The sequence below is a fragment of the Cololabis saira genome, chromosome 1, assembly GCF_033807715.1.
Source record: "Cololabis saira isolate AMF1-May2022 chromosome 1, fColSai1.1, whole genome shotgun sequence".
Taxonomy (NCBI): domain Eukaryota; kingdom Metazoa; phylum Chordata; class Actinopteri; order Beloniformes; family Belonidae; genus Cololabis; species Cololabis saira.
The window spans coordinates 25,710,725-25,729,720 of NC_084587.1; the positions used below are offsets into that span (position 1 = coordinate 25,710,725).

Here is an 18,996-nt window from a genome sequence, read left to right on the forward strand (position 1 = left end):
TTGCAAGCTGGCTGAGTTTCTTCACAGTTTGTACCCTGTTTGCTATAAAGTATATCTTTCCACATATCAAAATCATTGTTTGTGTCTTTTTACAGATGATGACTATTCTGACACATATAATGCAACATACACTCTCATAAACAGTGGTGAGACTTTCTCCTCATTATATATAATAAGTAGTGTCTTTCCAACCCATATATTTTGTCATTTCTGCTTTACTGGTTTCATTGCTTCTTACTCCACTGTCTTCTTAAATCCTGTCCTTCACAGACGATTGCAGCCTTTCATCAGGCACCACCATGGCACACCCACCTCCTCGGACACACACCTACAGACCTCTGTCCAAGAGTCCTTCAGACAACGGAGGGCAGCTGGGCCCTCGGGAGCCGTCGCCTTCCCCCGTGCCCCCACCACCTCCCCCCATGCCATCCCTCCTCCAGCTCAGAGCCAGGGACAGCGATCGTGAGAGAGATTCACCAGACATGTAAGAGAAAATTCCTCAGCTGTAATATGTCAGTTTACCGTAATCAGCCATTAGAATGAGCAGCATTCTTCCATGTTTTGTCCTCTTGTGCCACCAAAACAAGTTCCTTCTCATCTTTACTGTATGAGGAAATAAGTGCTATATCAAGGGCTTATAAATTGCCAAGACTTGTGTAATCAGCAACAAATCCACCCTCCCACTGTTCACCCACTCGTCTACCAGTTTTAGAAAGTTAAAGCATTAGCAACGTTATTCTATACACAATTGAAATTCTCATAGTAATTATTATTTTTAGTTATTTAAAGTACAGAAAACTGTCATTATAAACATTGACACTGTTGCAACTGCTAACATATTGTAATGTCAATACCCTGTTGGTATATTCTCTGGCATCCTCTCTGAACCATTATAGACCAGGGCACAAGTCAAGCTGTTTTCTGACAGAAATGTTTTTGCTTTCCTTGCACCAGGAATGAATGGGGTCCTCCTGACAGAAAAGTGGACACAAGAAAGTACCGTGCAGAGCCCAAGAGTATCTTTGAGTACGAGCCTGGGAAATCCTCTATTTTGGAGCATGAAAGACCAGTGAGTGTTTTGTAGTTACTGACATTTTCCTTTGATCTGCAGAAAAGATCCTCCTGTGTCTTTCTTATTTTGTGTGTTACTGCCAGTTGTTGTTCAGGTAAATATTAAATCTAAAGCCGAACATCATGTCCAGTATCTGATGACATTAACATCGGAACTGATGCAACATTTTATGCAAAACGTTGTGGAAATCAATCAACAAAATTGATGCAAGAAGCAGGAATAAAAAGTCCCATACGGCCGTAGCTTACATACTCACCTGGACATGATCAGTTATGTATCATACTTTTTATATTCTGGGCTCTTGTATGAATCTCTGTCAGTCTGAAATAATGTGGGCATTAAAAGTGAATATCTTCCTGTGCTGTATCACCTAGTGATGGTACTAGTTGCGTGGGTTGAATTACGGTGCAGACAGCAAAGAAAATTATGTGCAGAGGTGGAGCAAAAGAATAATTGGAGGTGTCTGAAATTGCAACATGATGATGAGAAATATGTTATGGATGAGGAGCCTTTTCAAAAGTGTGAGAAGGAAAGCTTTTTGTAAAGGTTTGACATTTAATGTAATGTCTGCAGAGAGCACTTCTAGAGCAATAATGCATGAGTCAGTTCCTGATAGAGGCAATAAAAAGAGAAAGCTGTAGGCAGTATTCATACTGGCTTATCTGCTGTCTTTTAAGTGTCTCTTTTCTCCATTATTCAAGGAAAAATAGCCACTCTAAAATGTCTAATCCAATGTTGAAGCATCTATCTGTACAATTATCAGCTTAGAGAAACATTTTTTTGAAGAAAACCTATGGCTGGTATCTGTGTGCTCATTTCATATTAACATTACTGGTCGTCTCTCCTCCAGACCTCTTTTTTTGTACTGGTTGACTCATCTTACTGAAATCTCAGTCCTCTTTTTAGCAAGGGAGATGCAAAACTACAACATGCACAAAACATCACCTGGCAGGATTTCTTTTGGCGAGAAAACTAGCATGCATTTCATGTGGGAATAAGGTTAGAAAGAGCAGACAGCACTACACTGCTGCCAGCTTTCTTTTTTCTCTTTTCTTTTTTTTAACTTCATCCAGTAATGTTGAACAGCAAATATGTAAATGTGCTTTTTCATTGTTACGTCAGTGCTGAAGTAATAATCTGTGATGACTTTAACATACATAAGATGTGAAGAAAGGGTCATATTTGACAGGGTTTTTTTCAGCACCTGTCCACAACAAAATAGTTTATGATGCTTTTCATTGGAAGATAATAAAAAGGAAACACAGAGAGACAGAATCTAATTGGTGCCAGATAAGGAATATTAACTTCCAAATGAGTGAAATGGCTCATGTTCTGGCCTTTTCTGATAACTGACACATAGCCTAATCCCCATTTGGAGTGTGATAGTGTTTGACATTTTGCTGGCTGATGGTGATAGCACCAGTCTCCAGTGGACTGCAGGAGTGAAACTTGAGAAGCAAAAGGGTTCTGCATCAACACTTGTTTGCGTGAAGCAGTCTTCATCCTGGTTTATCCTGTACACATCTCACTTTGCCCATTCCTAACCATGAGATCCATGTCTCTTTGTGTGTGACTTCCCTCCACACTTCATTTCTTCTGTCTTTTCTTCTACTTGTGTCTCTCTCATACTTTCCCAGACCTATGATGACATAGATTTAGAGAACGAGCCTTGGTATAGGTTCTTTTCCGAGCTGGAGTTTGGGCGCCCGGTAAGTCAGGGCTTAGCTCCTCCCTCAACCACAACTCTGCCATAGACATCCACCATTAGATTGGGTTGGGCTAGTTGTTTGGGCATGTGGTTCCTGTTTGGTGCAGTGATGCCCCCTCACACACTATTGTGACAGGTTGTGATGTGTTTCTCTGTTGCTATTTTTTTTTTCTTTTGTCTTTTTTTTGCTCGTTGGTTTTTGTCTAGTTACTAGCAGGCATTAAAACAAAACCTGGTTACTTTTATTCAAAGGCCCCCTCTAATAACAATCAGGACTTTGATCTGATTGAAACTGCAGACTAAATAACAGTCTCAGAAAAGCAAGGTCAGATATATATTATCTACAAGATCAAAAGAACAAATCCCAGATTACCCGATCCCAAGGAAATTAGAAATAATACGTTGTGTGGGGAACACAGTTGAGCAGAAGCTATGTGGGTTGTTTTGTTATTGTTACAAAGATGGCAGACCTCACGTGTTCTGTATATGGCTTATAGCATGAAATGGGTTTCCATAAGCCTTCATTTCTTACATAAAGATGTCAAATTATGACAGGAGTGTATTAAATGTAATTGAAGATACCTCACTTCCAAAGTACCAGTAAGAATATGGTTCTACAGTCTTCAATTTTCAGACAGCTGCTTCACAAATGGCGGTTTGCCACTAATGTAATTAAAAAGTTTGATGCTTCTCCAACCATTTAACTAGAAAACACCATGATTACAAGGGGGCATTTCGGTTAACCAGTACGTTGGTTCTTTATTATGTTTTCTCTATGTCCTCTATGTGTTTGCTGCATGGGATTGATGAGTCTCTTGGTACATGCTGCTCTGGGCTGACAGACTCATTGCTGATGTCTCCGGTCAGTTGCGGCTGCTGCCCTCATGAATCACTTGCTCTTTAAAATTTTTATAGCTCAAATGGTCAAATATTAAAAGTGGACAGATTCAGATTAGAGAGGGAATAAATTATGGATGTGGTCAGATCCTCATATGCTGAATGAGGAAAAAGATTGTCAAAGCCAAACTGTTTCAAGGCCTTTTTTTCAGCAAAAAAAGAAACGTATAGATACATTTTTACATAAACAAAGATTAGAGTTTAGGGGATTACTAACTGCTCATGTAAAATTTTCAAGTTTATTCATTACTTTTTCTTAGCTGGACATGTGGTCAGACGGCAGTGGAACAAGATGTTTTAGATGAGCTGGCTTGCAGGCTAGCCAAAGTCAAAACAATCAACATTCAGAATCAAATAAAATAATTGGTCATTTTATATTTTATTTAGCCTGTTTATAAATTTGATCATCTGTTTATGCCTGCTAGTATTTTCCGTTTCTTTTCACTTTGGTAGTTTGGAGGAATGCTGTGTGTCTATCACTTTAGTGCCCTCTGCTGGATGTAGGTGGTGATAATTTGCCTGCAGCTTTACAGCAGGGTTTGTAAAATCAAATTACATCAAACTGAGGGACCTCTAGTGTCATGAAGACGTGCCTGTGACATGGCTTTAGCACATGGCATTAGGTGATGACCTGCTGTTTTGCTTGTTTGAAATATTCAGGTGAAAATTTCTCACAAGGAGCTGGCATGACATTTTGTGCTTTTTAAAGCCACGCTCAGCTGTGGGTTGAGATTTCTGCCTGCAATATTTTAAATGTTTCACACCACCTAATAAGCCCTTAGTGTAGATGGTGTCCCAACACGCACTGATTGATTCTGCCAGGACAGAATCTCTCTGTATACTGAGTGTTTATTGAGGAGACAAGCAACAGTTGCATTTTGACCAATTGAACATTTGACTGTGTGCATTAGTAAAACAGCACTAACATCAGCACATTTGAATTTGCAGTTGATTTGCACTCAAATAAACACTGCAGCTTGTGCTTCGCTTGGTTTTCTGCTCACAACGGCCTTTAACTCTCTGCATGTGTGTGGTCGATGTATATTTGTGTGTGTGTGTGTGTGTGTGTGTGTGTGTGTGTGTGTGTGTGTGTGTGTGTGTGTGTGTGTGTGTGTGTGTGTGTGTGGTGTGAAGGCTGATTTATATTAGCATCAGTAACTTTTAGTCTTAATCTTAAAGTTTCATTTTCAGATAAGCACAACAGTTATGTATCTATAGGTGACTTTTTAAAATATGCTTACATAATAATTTATTTTTTTTCCATCAGTGTAGGTGTGATTAGTGTTGGGATGTCTCTAAATGTGTGCTGGAGTGTGCAGTGATCGCTCATTTTACTGTTTTGCCTGCAAAGTTCACTTGCAGTAGTTTTGAAGTAGTCCATCTTTGACTTCAGATTTTCTAACGGGTGTCACTCTCTCCAAATGTTTTTTTTTTATGTTTTGGTTTCTCCCCATGATGCCACCACTGCTTATCCTCCTTCACCTCATCTTCACCTTCCTCCTATTCCTCCTCGTCCTCCTCTGTTCCCCTTCCTGCTCACTGCTGCTGCTTGGGGCTGAAGCCTCCTAAAAAACGGCTGGATTATAATCCAGACATCTCTGCTCGCCATCGCATTGAGGTAATCTCACATTCACGATCAGTCCAAAAGTGTTGTTAATTTCACAGCTTGTAACTGTCTATTTGAATCAACCCCCAGGATACGGATGAATAATCCTCTTTGCTAAGAAAGGATCCTCACTGACCTGGAAGTATTTAAGTGGCATCCAGAATGAATTGTGGTCAAGTTCTTTAAATGCTAAGGAAAAGCGCTTCAGTGCTTTCTGTATTATCCCCTTTAGCTTAGAAAAACTAAAGCATCCTTTATGAAAAAAAAAGTTGTCCCACAGTTCCTTGCAGCTACAATATTTAAAGTGATGCTCGATTTGTTTACTGTCGGTTTGAGTGTTAGCAGCAACATATTTCAGGTTGCTGAGTTACTGCCTTTGGTAATTAGTAATAATGTATTATAGCTCACTCTAGAGATGATATATATTAAGTAGCCTCCATGAAATAAGAGACATCTCTGCGTTAGGTGAAGTACTCAAGCCTTTTTTGGGATATTTTGGAGCGTAGTTTCACGACAGTAACTTGGAGTAAATTTAGTGGGTTTCTCATTGCAGTGCAGTCTTGTTTACTCAGTTCTTACCCCCTTCTACCATCTTTTCTTAAACTCTTGACATTTTGCACTGAGATCGCAGAAAAGTGTGTAGAGAAAGAAAAGTAAGCTATTTTATTTTCAATGGACTGTTCAGTTGTGCTACCAGAGTGAAAAATTATAAAATATAATTGTTTAAAATGACTGCGGTGCTGTGCAGCATCAATGCAGTGTGATTTCAAAGCAGGATGGTGGCCAGATAGATGATTGCTGTTTATCGGGCTGCTTTGTAAGTAATATCCGTTGTTCTACTGTGAAAAGTATGAATGAATTCCTTGAGCTTTTTAAAAAAAAAAAATCAGTATAGAATATATTGCTAATCTTTGGCATACCCTCTATAATTCTGTGATTGCAGTCAGCGGTGTAAGGGATTTCCTCACAGTTGATAAGAATATTGAACATTCTTTTCCACAAAGTCCCACTCCAGTTGATCCATGCCTGGTTTTGCAGTGCAACATTTACCCCCTGAGCTCAGCTCACAACAACCTTTGCTGTATCACCTTTGCCATCATCCTTCTACGCAGCCCAAAAGAGACATGTATCTTTGGCGTGTGCGCCAGTGGGCCTCTTCTTGGTCAGGTGTGCCATGTGGAACCAGCATCTTTTGTACCTTTTGCTGAGGGAGTGTTTAGAGTGTGGCACAGCAGCAACCGCATGCAAGGCTGTGCATTGTAAGCTGCTCTGCCTCAAGTCTTTGTTCATGCGAAGCTCACTTTTCTCTTCTTTGTCTGCCCTATTTCAGACATCTCTCCAGATCGCTCCTGCTGAGAAGGCTTTAGAGAGACCCGCAAGGTAACTGCTGTTTTGTTGCTTTATTTTTTGCATCCCCCCCCCCCCCTCTTAACAGCAATCCTCCTTGTTGTGATTCAGCACAGTATCAAAACTCTGCTTTTTCATTTTAATTATTTTAACCTTGTCTCTGCCGCAGATCTACAGGGGCTGCTGTTAATGGCAGTTTGCATGGATTGACGTGGCTCTTTTGTCACTGATGTCAGGATGCTTTTATCACAAAGTGAACCAGAATGAATTAACCCTGCAAACCTATTGATTCTGCCGTCCACCTTCTGTCCCTCCCTCCACCCCCCTGTCTCCCTTTCACCACTGGCCTGCTTATTCAGTCGCATGCCCCTCGGTGAACAGAGAGAGCAGAAAAGGGATCTGATGAATAGACCATGTAACTCACATCTTTGGCATTAAGCCTGTTTGCTCTGAATAGAAAGCCTCTTGGGTTTGGGCTTTTTTTTGTTTTTGTTTTTAAAGACAGTTTGGAGACAAACGTTACACTAATTTCTAAAAAATATTTATCTGGATATTCTTGGATACACTTTATATATACTATGCGATAACAATGAAAAAATGTGAAAATCGTTTATTTTCTTTGAACTTTGGCAACATTTTAAAATTAAATGTAATTTAGGGAAGAAAAAGTGATAAAGTTATTAAATACAGTTATAAATTAAGTATGAGTAATTAAAAATGCACACAAAATGCATTTATTGTGCCTAAATTCATTCTGCCTTTTGCCTTTTTGGATGTTTGTTGCAGTGCTGCCAGTGACTACAGGAAGAGAAGGAAGTCTGAGCCGTCTAGTTCCCAAACGAATCCTCCGTCTCAGAGCAGAGCTGCAACTTCCCCTAAACCAGTGGATGCCTCCAAACCCAGCAGCAGCCTCAAGAGACCTGTCATTCGTTCCTCACCATCCTCCCCCTCCAGAGCCAAAGGTACTAACTCACAAAGGCATTTCCTTTCCACTTGGTAATTCTTTTTTTTTCTTTTTCTCTGTGTCTCCTTGTCTTTTTTCCTCATTCTTTTCCCCAGACAGACATGCATGTGTACTGTACTTATCACCAGAAAATCAAAGAAGATTTTGTTGTGTTTTCACAATATGATGTCTGTCTGGTGTGATCGTAAGTTCATGGTTTGCTGGAAGTCTGAACAAAGAAAAATCATCTTCTTTTCCCACCTTTTTTCCGACCTATTTATTCTCCCTCTCCCTAGCTGCTTCCACCCTATTGCTGGGTATTTTTGCTTAACCTACTTTCCTCCTTCTTCTCTTTCTTCACGCTGCTCTTATTGGACAACTCAAAGGTGGGGACGCATGTAACATGTATTCAAACAGTATGACCTCCTCGGCTCCTTGTGAGACAACCTCTCTTCCCCCTGTGCTTTCTGAGTCTGGTCGTTGCCACGAGGATACCAGCCCAGAAGACAGCTCTTCCTCAAAGCAGTCTGTTTGTTGTGCGAACAGTTGGCAAACAAAATGCCAGGATGTAGAGAACTGGAACAGTGGAGAGAAAGTTCCACCCTCCTCTGGCAAGCTGAAGTCACGCAGTTGTGATGACTTACTTAACGATGGGCACTCTGGCTCAGGGGGGCGTAACACTCGTTCAGAGAGTGCTGGGTCACTGGTGTGCGACGGGAATCCTTCGTCATTTTCAGCCTCCACTTGTACACTGCCTCGTCTCCACCGTCGTCGAGCACATGATTCGCCAGGCTTTCTCCAGCTCTACCGTAAGATGCACCAAATCGATCGAGCTCAGCTCATCCCATCTGAAGTTATTCGCTCTGTGAGGGCTCGTATCCTGGAACTAGAACGCCAGCCTCATCTACATCGCCATCGCCTGTCCCCTTGGACACCCTCCTGGGGTGTGGAAGTGCCACGTGATATGGTGCCAAATCGTATTACTGAATATGAGCGTCTCATTCAGAAGTCCAAATCCATGCCCAACTTGGGTGATAGTGAGTTGCCTTCAGGTACCACTACACCTGGTGGCTCGTCATCTCGTGCTAGCAGTGGTGGAACGCCCAGCTTTCCAAAGCGCCGTTTTTCCATCGAATCCTTACTAGAAGAAGACAACAATGGAAATAGTGGAACTGTGCCTCGTAGCCTGGTTCACTTACACCGACCTCGTAGTCCACCTGAAGGCCAGCCTCGCGTTGGGCCAGAGCCTAGCCGCGGTCAGGCATTTCCTCCTCCTCCTCCTGTTCCACAAGGCCCTCAAGCCAACCATGACTATTCTGACAGTGAACAGGACGCCGTTGCATCTGACCTCAGTGATTTCATTCAGGTGGAGGGTTCTTCATTTTGCAGTGAGAGTGACTTTGACCATTGCTCGCATACGTCCTCTGAGAGTCTTTATGGCTCTTCCACCCTCCACCATCACCACCTCCGCCATCACCATCATCACCATCATCACCATCACCCTATTCACCAAAACCTTGGTCAGAGCCAGGGCTACCAACACCGCCACCTCATCAGCACCTGCAAAGGTCGTTGCCCGGCTTCATACACCCGTTTCACAACCATGCTTCGCCATGAAAGAGAACGAGCACGACAGGAGCACCAGAGACCCTCACAGCAGAGCCACAGCAGTCATTCCCAAATCCAGGGCTCACAGTCCCAGCAAGCAATGTCCAAGTTGGCCTTCTTGGTCAGCCCAGTGCCTTTCCGCAAGAAAAAGGGCTCATCACCACCTACCTCTAGAAGAAGTGGTGGCGGCGGTCGAGGTAGCAGGCCCAAGTCCAAACAGGCCATTTATGAAGCACTAGATGCAGCCTTGAGAGACATTTATGAGCACATTCAAGCAGAGAGAGGCCACAGAAGCACTAGACCACCTGATGATAGCATCTTGAGGAGAATCCTGGCCGAACTGCTGCCAAATGTGCCTGAAAGAAGCTCCTCTTTGCGAGGGAGGAGGGGATGTTGGCACAGGGGTCACTCCTCTTTGTACCCAGATGGCAGCCCCCCTGGGTGTGCTTCGTATGGAGGAGAACCTTCAACACCGAGGCTGCAGTCACCACAGCTGCAGTCACCAGTCAGTGCCTGTTACGGACGACACATGGAGGCTTCGAACAATAATGAATATGGAGAGGAGCAGGGCAATGGAAATGGTCTCTGTTATTCAGGTGGAGATGATACACATGTCACATGTACACAGGCACAAAGATTAAAGTATGTAAAAGAACAAAAGACTTTAACATACATGTACATACATGGACATGGAAATATACAAATGTAGATTAGAGCCCAATCAAGAATAAATATTTATGTTAGAATAATAGTATTGCTCTTAAGCAATGTATTTAATTTAATTTATTGATCCCCAAAGAAAAATCCACTACTGTATTTTCCATCTTAGATTAGGACAGCTTTAGAAAGCACACCAGCACCTGCCAACTGGCTAAACCCATATTGACTGATAATATCAGCTGGGCTCTAAAGGAAAATTGCCTCCACATATTTACCTACATGTCTGTTTCACTATTGCCTGCCCTTGGAGCTCATGTCACCTCATTTCTCCACAGACACACCCATTACTTTGCTTTGCTGTTCATTTGTATGACATTCATTCAGACCAATATACAGTAAATTCTCAAATACAGTCTGTCCATAAGCTCTGTGGTAAAGCTTTGTCAGTTGAAGCCACACGTTTCTGCAGATGTCTAACTGGAACAGTCTGCTAGTAAAGTGGAAGGATTATGTCCTATAAAGTCATTTGTAATACTGCAGAAAATGCTGAGACTCACTGACAAACGACTGATAGAAAACAAAACTGTACCAAAACACAGTAAGGACGAAATTTATGACTGGCAATATCTATATGACATTAAAAAAAAAATGTAAAGTGGTAAAACTACTCACCACCAGGTGGATGCGCTGGCGGAGGAGGAGGTTGGACAGACCGGGCAGACCCAAACGGATTGTGAGGGTCTGTTGGGAACGTCTGGCTGAGCCCTCTGTCAGGGACATCTTCAACTCCCACCTCCGAGAGAGCTTCTCTCAGATCCCGGGGGAGGCGGGGAACATTGAGTCCGAGTGGACCATGTTCTCTGCCTCCATTGTCAACGCGGCGGCTCGAAGCTGTGGACGCAAGGTCTCCGGTGCCTGTCGTGGCGGCAATCCTAGAACCCGGTGGTGGACACCGGAAGTACAGGATGCCGTCAGACTGAAGAAGGAGTCCTACCGGGCTATGTTGGCCGGTGGGACTCCTGACGCAGTAGATAGGTACCGGCAGGCCAAGCGGGCCGCGGCTCGGGCAGTCTTGGAGGCAAAAACTCGGGTCTGGGAGGAGTTCGGGGAGGCCATGGAGGAGGACTTTCGGTCGGCCTCGAGGAAATTCTGGAGGACCGTTCGGCGCCTCAGAAGGGGGAAGCAGTACTCTGCCGGCACCATTTATGGTGCTGGTGGGGAGCTGTTGACCTCGACTGGGGACATTGTCGGACGGTGGAAGGAATACTTTGAGGATCTCCTTAACCCGACTGACATGCCTTCCACTGAGGAAGCAGAGGGTTGGGGCTCGGAGGCGTGCTCATCCATCACCCAAGCCGAGGTCACCGAGGTGGTTCGTAAGCTCCTCGGTGGCCGGGCACCGGGGGTGGATGATTCGCCCTGAGTACCTCAAGTCTCTGGATGTCGTAGGGCTGTCTTGGCTGACACGCCTCTGCGACATTGCATGGAGGAAGGGGACAGTACCGCTGGGGTGGCAAACCGGGGTGGTGGTCCCTCTGTTTAAAAAGGGGGACCGGAGAGTGTGTTCCAACTACAGGGGGATCACACTTCTCAGCCTCCCGGGGAAAGTCTACGCCAGGGTACTGGAGAGGAGATTACGGCCGATAGTCGAACCTCGGATTCAGGAGGAACAATGCGGTTTTCGTTCCGGTCGTGGAACACTGGACCAGCTCTATACCCTCCGCAGGGTGCTCGAGGGTTCATGGGAATTTGCCCAACCAGTCTACATGTGTTTTGTGGATCTGGAGAAGGCATTTGACCATGTGCCTCGTGCCATTCTGTGGGGGGTGCTGAGTGAGTATGGAGTCCGGGGCCCTCTACTAAGGGCTGTCCGGTCTCTGTATGATCGAAGCAGGAGTCTGGTTCGCATTGCCGGCAGTAAGTCAGACTTGTTCCCGGTGCATGTTGGACTCCGGCAGGGCTGCCCTTTGTCACCGGTCCTGTTCATAATTTTTATGGACAGGATTTCTAGGCGCAGGCAGGGGCCGGAGGGGATCCGGTTTGGGAACCTCAGGATTTCATCTCTGCTTTTTGCAGATGATGTTCTCCTGTTGGCTTCATCAGACCGGGACCTCCAGCATGTGCTGGGGCGGTTTGCGGCCGAGTGCGACGCGGCAGGGATGAGAATCAGCACCTCCAAGACCGAGGCCATGGTTCTCGACCGGAAAAGGGTGGCATGCCTTCTCCGGGTGGGTGGAGAAGTCCTGCCTCAGGTGGAGGAGTTCAAGTATCTCGGGATCTTGTTCACGAGTGAGGGAACAATGGAGCGTGAGATTGACAGGCAGATCGGTGCAGCGTCCGCAGTAATGCGGTCGATGTACTGGACCGTCGTGGTGAAGAGGGAGCTGAGTCGAAAGGCGAAGCTCTCGATTTACCGGTCAATCTACGCCCCTACCCTCACCTATGGTCATGAACTTTGGGTAGTGACCGAAAGGACAAGATCGCGGATACAAGCGGCCGAGATGAGTTTCCTCCGCAGGGTGGCTGGACGCTCCCTTAGAGATAGGGTGAGGAGTTCGGTCACCCGGGAGGAGCTCGGAGTCGAGCCGCTACTCCTCCACATTGAGAGGAGTCAGCTGAGGTGGCTTGGGCATCTGTACCGGATGCCTCCTGGACGCCTCCCTAGGGAGGTGTTCCAGGCATGTCCCACCGGGAGGAGACCCCGGGGAAGACCCAGGACACGCTGGAGAGACTATGTCTCTCGGCTGGCCTGGGAACGCCTCGGACTCCCCCCGGAAGAGCTGGAGGAAGTGTCTGGGGTGAGGGAAGTCTGGGCATCCCTGCTGAGGCTGCTGCCCCCGCGACCCGGTAACGGATAAAGCGGGAGAAGATGAGTGAGTGAGTGAGGGTAAAACTAAGACAAGACTGTTACTGGAGCGGCTGGAAAGGCACATTAAAATAGGAGCAGATCTAAGGAGGTATTCTTTCTGCTTGTTAAACACAAAATTAATTCACCTAAACAATGTATGACCTGAAATGAAGGTCTGGTTTACCCCTAATTTAGGAAATATAATAATTGAGAATTTACAGTATATCAATCTGTTTGCAACTCTTTCTCCTCAAAATTAAGTTTCTCTACAACCAAGTTCATTTTGTTAATGTTTTAGACACAGCATCACTGCTGCATAATTCAGTATTTTGTTGTTTGGTCTAACCAAGCGTTCAATTTTCACACCTGAAAACTGAGATGTGCACACTTGATTTGGTTTGGCAAGAAAAGCACATTGTACAGGGTTTCAGAGTGATTGTGGTTTCAGTACTCGGTATTACAAGTAAATGTTGAAAATATGTTTTTAACCACAATATTCAGTATTTCATTGGAACAAATAGCCCTTTTGTTGTTTTTTTTTTGTTGTACAGAGAAGTAATTTTTGAGAGACAGGGTTGGAGTAAATATATGTAAATATTCCCTTTTTTTGTTTAAATTTATTATTCTTTGGTTGCATTATTCACCTGTTTTGGAGATTGGCTAATGCAGTCATTTTATCACATATTTAATCACAAATTATTTCTTTTTCTAAGCCATTTGCTTGTATTGTTGTGTTTGTTCATGGTTTATGGTCTGTATTCCCGATGTTTCATTTGTGTACCAATTGTTTTGTGGTATTGCATGTGTATACATTTTTGCCATATTGTGGAAAATATTCAGTCACTTTGTTTTTTTTTTTCTATGAAATAGAAATAAACACACTTATTACCCCAAGCTGTCATTCCCTCATTTACATGTTGGAATGACATCACATACTCATCCTTCAGTGCTTTCCCAAGCTCTGTTTTTGTGTCCCAGATTGCATGACAGGTGGTTACTGTGGTAACTCATGTCTACTTTTATATCACAGACCAGGATGTCACCAGGAGTTATTCCACTTTGGATGGACGCCACACACCCCAGAGCAGAAGACTCACTCCTGACAGAGAGGTACCACATGGAAAATGATTTCTAGTATTCTCCACACCAAACGGGTGTAGCTAAAAGAGTGTAAAGTTTTAAAAAGATAGTTATGTGTTGTGAAGTGGATGATAGGCTGAAACAAAAAATAATTTTTAAAGTGGAAGTTCAACAGTTTTATGTGTACCAGTAGCACAACTCAATGAAATGCACTGATCAAAATTCAACATGTACATGTACTGTAGTATATTATTTACATGTCCATAAGTATTTAGTATTTTGTGATGCCTCTTGGGTTTCTCTCACTCTGCTCTTCTAGGTCTCCCATAAACAGATGACACAACTTATTCTGTTCTCTCTCCTCCATCAGAAACAGCCTGCAAGAGCAATTTATGATTTTAAGGCACAAACGGCCAAGTAAGTTCAGTAAAATTACTGCACAAGCGCATAAGAAGCAAAAGCTTCTAAGCGCTCTTGCTTGACTGCACGTCAGCGCATCTCAACGTCTAGCTTCGTCAGATGTTATTTTCTAAGCTGCATATTTTCCATTTCTTTTTAAAAAAACGCCATCATTGCATCCTGTAACCTCATATACCTTCCATACCAACCTTCAGTCGATTTTGTTTTTTGCAGTGCTTCAGCATACATTTTGCATGAATTAAGCTGACTTGTCCAGTGTTCGCCATTAACTTTATTGCACTTTTATGGCTGACATTTTCCCACTGATGCTTGTATGCCATAAATTCTGCACAAGTGGAGGTTTATTTATTCCAGTTATGTTTACACACTGCATAGAAACTGCAAACAAAGATGATACACCTGTGTTACAGGGAGCTGACATTTAAAAAGGGGGATGCAGTGAACATCATTAGACAAATAGACAACAACTGGTATGAAGGAGAACACAGAGGACGTGTGGGGATATTCCCCATATCCTATGTAGAGGTAGGTGTGCTTCTGTCCTGAATACTGAATGACTGCATGCACCTCCTTCTTCTTTTAAAGTTGTACTTCAATATTCACCTCATCCTCCATGACACATTCTTGTTTACATCAATTTTAACACATCCACAGAAGATACCGTCCACAGAGAAGCAGCAGCCAATTCGTCCTCCACCTCCAGCACACGTCAGAGAGATCGGGGAGGCCATGGCACGCTATAACTTCAATGCCGACACAAATGTGGAGCTTTCTCTAAGAAAGGTACCCATTCTATATATGTATTCTGCAGGGACTGCCAGGTTTACAGTATATGTTAACTTGGAAATGCCACGCTAACGGTTGTACATGTTTATGGTTTTTCTACTAAGGCTTGTCACGTGACATTTAGCAGACGCTTTCATCCAGAGCAACAACAGAGGAATACAGTCAAACCACTGTAACATAGTAGATTGGCTATAGATAAGACAGTATTCAAGCAAGTGCAGCTAAGTGCCACTAAGACGACATTCAAGTGTAGTTCGACATGTCAAAGGGGGAGCACAGTTCACAACAGAAGGTGTTCTTGGAAGAGGAAAGTTTCCAACACCTTCTTCAATATAGAGAGAGTAGAGACGACTCTGCTCTTGTAGCCACTGGAAACTTGTTCCACCACTGAGAAATGATGTGAGAGACGAATCCCGACTGCGATCGCCTTATGTGAATAGAGCACAATTCCAGTCTATGAGGTGCCGTGAGGGACATAATTCTGAATTAGCGTTCATAAACACATATGAAATCCAACTCTTTTACACACTATACTGAAAACCTCTCACACTCACTTGTAGGGGTGGGTATTGGGAAGGACCTCACGATACGCATCACGATACTTGAGCCACGATACGATACACATTGCGATATCCCGATTATGCGATATCCCGATTATTATATTCTACATAGTTCACCGAAAAATGTAAAAATGCATTACACATCTTAAAATCCAAGTTGTATATATGTACCGTATTTTCTGGACTATAAGCCGCTACTTTTTTCATAGGTTTTGAACCATGCGGCTTATACAAAGGTGCGGCTATTCTGTGGATTTTTCTTCCACCACTAGGGGGAGTGCTAACCGGAATTAGAATAAGAAGAATTTACAATAAGACAAAATAAATGCAAAGAAGAATACGATACTTCTTCTTTAGCAGATAGAAGTAGGTAGAAGCAGATTTCAAACAGATAAATAAATACCGGTTATTTTCTCTTGGTTCTGTCCCGTTTTAATCAGCAAAGTTGCTGCCGTGTTAAAAGACACTGTTATGAAAGGATCTATTTAGGTACAAACATGTACATCATTTACAGTTCAAAATCATTCTGTACATGTAGTAAATATCTAATCTAACAACATAAATATCTGCGGCTTGATTATCTTTTTTTTTTTTTAAATAGAGCGGATGAGGCTTATATACAGGTGCGGCTTGTATATCTTTTTTTATTGTTTTTTTAAAAATAGAGCGGATGCGGCTTATATACAGGTGCGGCTTATAGTCCAGAAAATATGGTACATCAGATGATAGTGATGGATCTTAAAATCCGAGTTGCACGTTCATCAGATTATAGTGACAATTCATGGGACAAACTGAGTCAAAACAATGTTTTATTATAACTATACAAGCTAAAGTTACAACATATTTGTATATGTTTTTCATATTATTTACATCATATGAAATTAACATTAAATTTAGCATGAGGTTGCTTTAATTATGTGGCAAATGATAATAAACACAAGAAAGATGGGTACTAAAACCAAGGACAGGCACAGTGATCAGTCAGTATAGATATAAATCCATAAATAAATAAACCTCTGTCCATTATTTTTCATTTTTTTAAGGACAGGCAATTGTGTTATATAAAAAATAAATTATAAAATGAAATAAAACGTGAAATAAAACCTGAGCTCAGTGCAGGGCCCTCCCAGGGTTGGTAGAGAGTGGCAATGCCCAGGACTGACTTAGGTAGGAGCACTGGGTGATATAATGGGAAAAAAATCGGGGATAAAAAATATTTAAAAAAAAAATAAAAAAAAAAAAAAATATATATATATATATATATATATATATTAAAAAAAAAATGTTATTCAAATTTTCACTCATCTCATCTCACTCATCTTCTCCCGCTTATCCGTTACCGGGTCGCGGGGGCAGCAGCCTCAGCAGGGATGCCCAGACTTCCCTCACCCCAGACACCTCCTCCAGCTCTTCCGGGGGGAGTCCGAGGCGTTCCCAGGCCAGCCGAGAGACATAGTCTCTCCAGCGTGTCCTGGGTCTTCCCCGGGGTCTCCTCCCGGTGGGACATGCCTGGAACACCTCCCTAGGGAGGCGTCCAGGAGGCATCCGGTACAGATGCCCAAGCCACCTCAGCTGACTCCTCTCAATGTGGAGGAGTAGCGGCTCGACTCCGAGCTCCTCCCGGGTGACCGAACTCCTCACCCTATCTCTAAGGGAGCGTCCAGCCACCCTGCGGAGGAAACTCATCTCGGCCGCTTGTATCCGCGATCTTGTCCTTTCGGTCACTACCCAAAGTTCATGACCATAGGTGAGGGTAGGGGCGTAGATTGACCGGTAAATCGAGAGCTTCGCCTTTCGACTCAGCTCCCTCTTTACCACGACGGTCCAGTACATCGACCGCATTACTGCGGACGCTGCACCGATCCGCCTGTCAATCTCACGCTCCATTGTTCCCTCACTCGTGAACAAGATCCCGAGATACTTGAACTCCTCCACCTGAGGCAGGACTTCTCCACCCACCCGGAGAAGGCATGCCACCCTTTTCCGGTCGAGAACCATGGCCTCGGTCTTGGAGGTGCTGATTCTCATCCCTGCCGCGTCGCACTCGGCCGCAAACCGCCCCAGCACATGCTGGAGGTCCCGGTCTGATGAAGCCAACAGGACAACATCATCTGCAAAAAGCAGAGATGAAATCCTGAGGTTCCCAAACCGGATCCCCTCCGGCCCCTGGCTGCGCCTAGAAATCCTGTCCATAAAAATTATGAACAGGACCGGTGACAAAGGGCAGCCCTGCCGGAGTCCAACATGCACCGGGAACAAGTCTGACTTACTGCCGGCAATGCGAACCAGACTCCTGCTTCGATCATACAGAGACCGGACAGCCCTTAGTAGAGGGCCCCGGACTCCATACTCACTCAGCACCCCCCACAGAATGGCACGAGGGACACGGTCAAATGCCTTCTCCAGATCCACAAAACACATGTAGACTGGTTGGGCAAATTCCCATGAACCCTCGAGCACCCTGCGGAGGGTATAGAGCTGGTCCAGTGTTCCACGACCGGGACGAAAACCGCATTGTTCCTCCTGAATCCGAGGTTCGACTATCGGCCGTAATCTCCTCTCCAGTACCCTGGCGTAGACTTTCCCCGGGAGGCTGAGAAGTGTGATCCCCCTGTAGTTGGAACACACTCTCCGGTCCCCCTTTTTAAACAGAGGGACCACCACCCCGGTTTGCCACCCCAGCGGTACTGTCCCCTTCCTCCATGCAATGTCGCACAGGCGTGTCAGCCAAGACAGCCCTACGACATCCAGAGACTTGAGGTACTCAGGGCGAATCTCATCCACCCCCGGTGCCCGGCCACCGAGGAGCTTACGAACCACCTCGGTGACCTCGGCTTGGGTGATGGATGAGCACGCCTCCGAGCCCCAACCCTCTGCTTCCTCAGTGGAAGGCATGTCAGTCGGGTTAAGGAGATCCTCAAAGTATTCCTTCCACCGTCCGACAATGTCCCCAGTCGAGGTCAACAGCTCCCCACCAGCACCATAAATGGTGCCGGCAGAGTACTGCTTCCCCCTTCTGAGGCGCCGAACGGTCCTCCAGAATTTCCTCGAGGCCGACCGAAAGTCCTCCTCCATGGCCTCCCCGAACTCCTCCCAGACCCGAGTTTTTGCCTCCAAGACTGCCCGAGCCGCGGCCCGCTTGGCCTGCCGGTACCTATCTACTGCGTCAGGAGTCCCACCGGCCAACATAGCCCGGTAGGACTCCTTCTTCAGTCTGACGGCATCCTGTACTTCCGGTGTCCACCACCGGGTTCTAGGATTGCCGCCACGACAGGCACCGGAGACCTTGCGTCCGCAGCTTCGAGCCGCCGCGTTGACAATGGAGGCAGAGAACATGGTCCACTCGGACTCGATGTCCCCCGCCTCCCCCGGGATCCGAGAGAAGCTCTCCCGGAGGTGGGAGTTGAAGATGTCCCTGACAGAGGGCTCAGCCAGACGTTCCCAACAGACCCTCACAATCC

General features: G+C 44.8%; 1 protein-coding gene across 4 annotated transcripts in view; it reads left to right on the plus strand.

The window, feature by feature from the left end:
• sorbs2a (sorbin and SH3 domain containing 2a) overlaps positions 1–18,996 on the plus strand; it is a 64,843-nt gene that overhangs the window by 33,719 nt on the left and 12,128 nt on the right. For 3 of the 4 annotated variants that reach the window (XM_061719111.1, XM_061719119.1, XM_061719137.1), the window contains 11 exons: positions 96–146; positions 271–484; positions 955–1,069; positions 2,710–2,781; positions 5,239–5,295; positions 6,614–6,663; positions 7,417–7,592; positions 13,720–13,799; positions 14,089–14,186; positions 14,600–14,714; positions 14,844–14,972. In XM_061719111.1, coding sequence (XP_061575095.1) covers positions 96–146; positions 271–484; positions 955–1,069; positions 2,710–2,781; positions 5,239–5,295; positions 6,614–6,663; positions 7,417–7,592; positions 13,720–13,799; positions 14,089–14,186; positions 14,600–14,714; positions 14,844–14,972 — 1,157 coding nt within the window. Of the gene's footprint in view, positions 1–95; positions 147–270; positions 485–954; positions 1,070–2,709; positions 2,782–5,238; positions 5,296–6,613; positions 6,664–7,416; positions 7,593–7,959; positions 10,481–13,719; positions 13,800–14,088; positions 14,187–14,599; positions 14,715–14,843; positions 14,973–18,996 lie in introns of those variants that run through there. The other variant, XM_061719128.1, reaches the window with a different exon arrangement.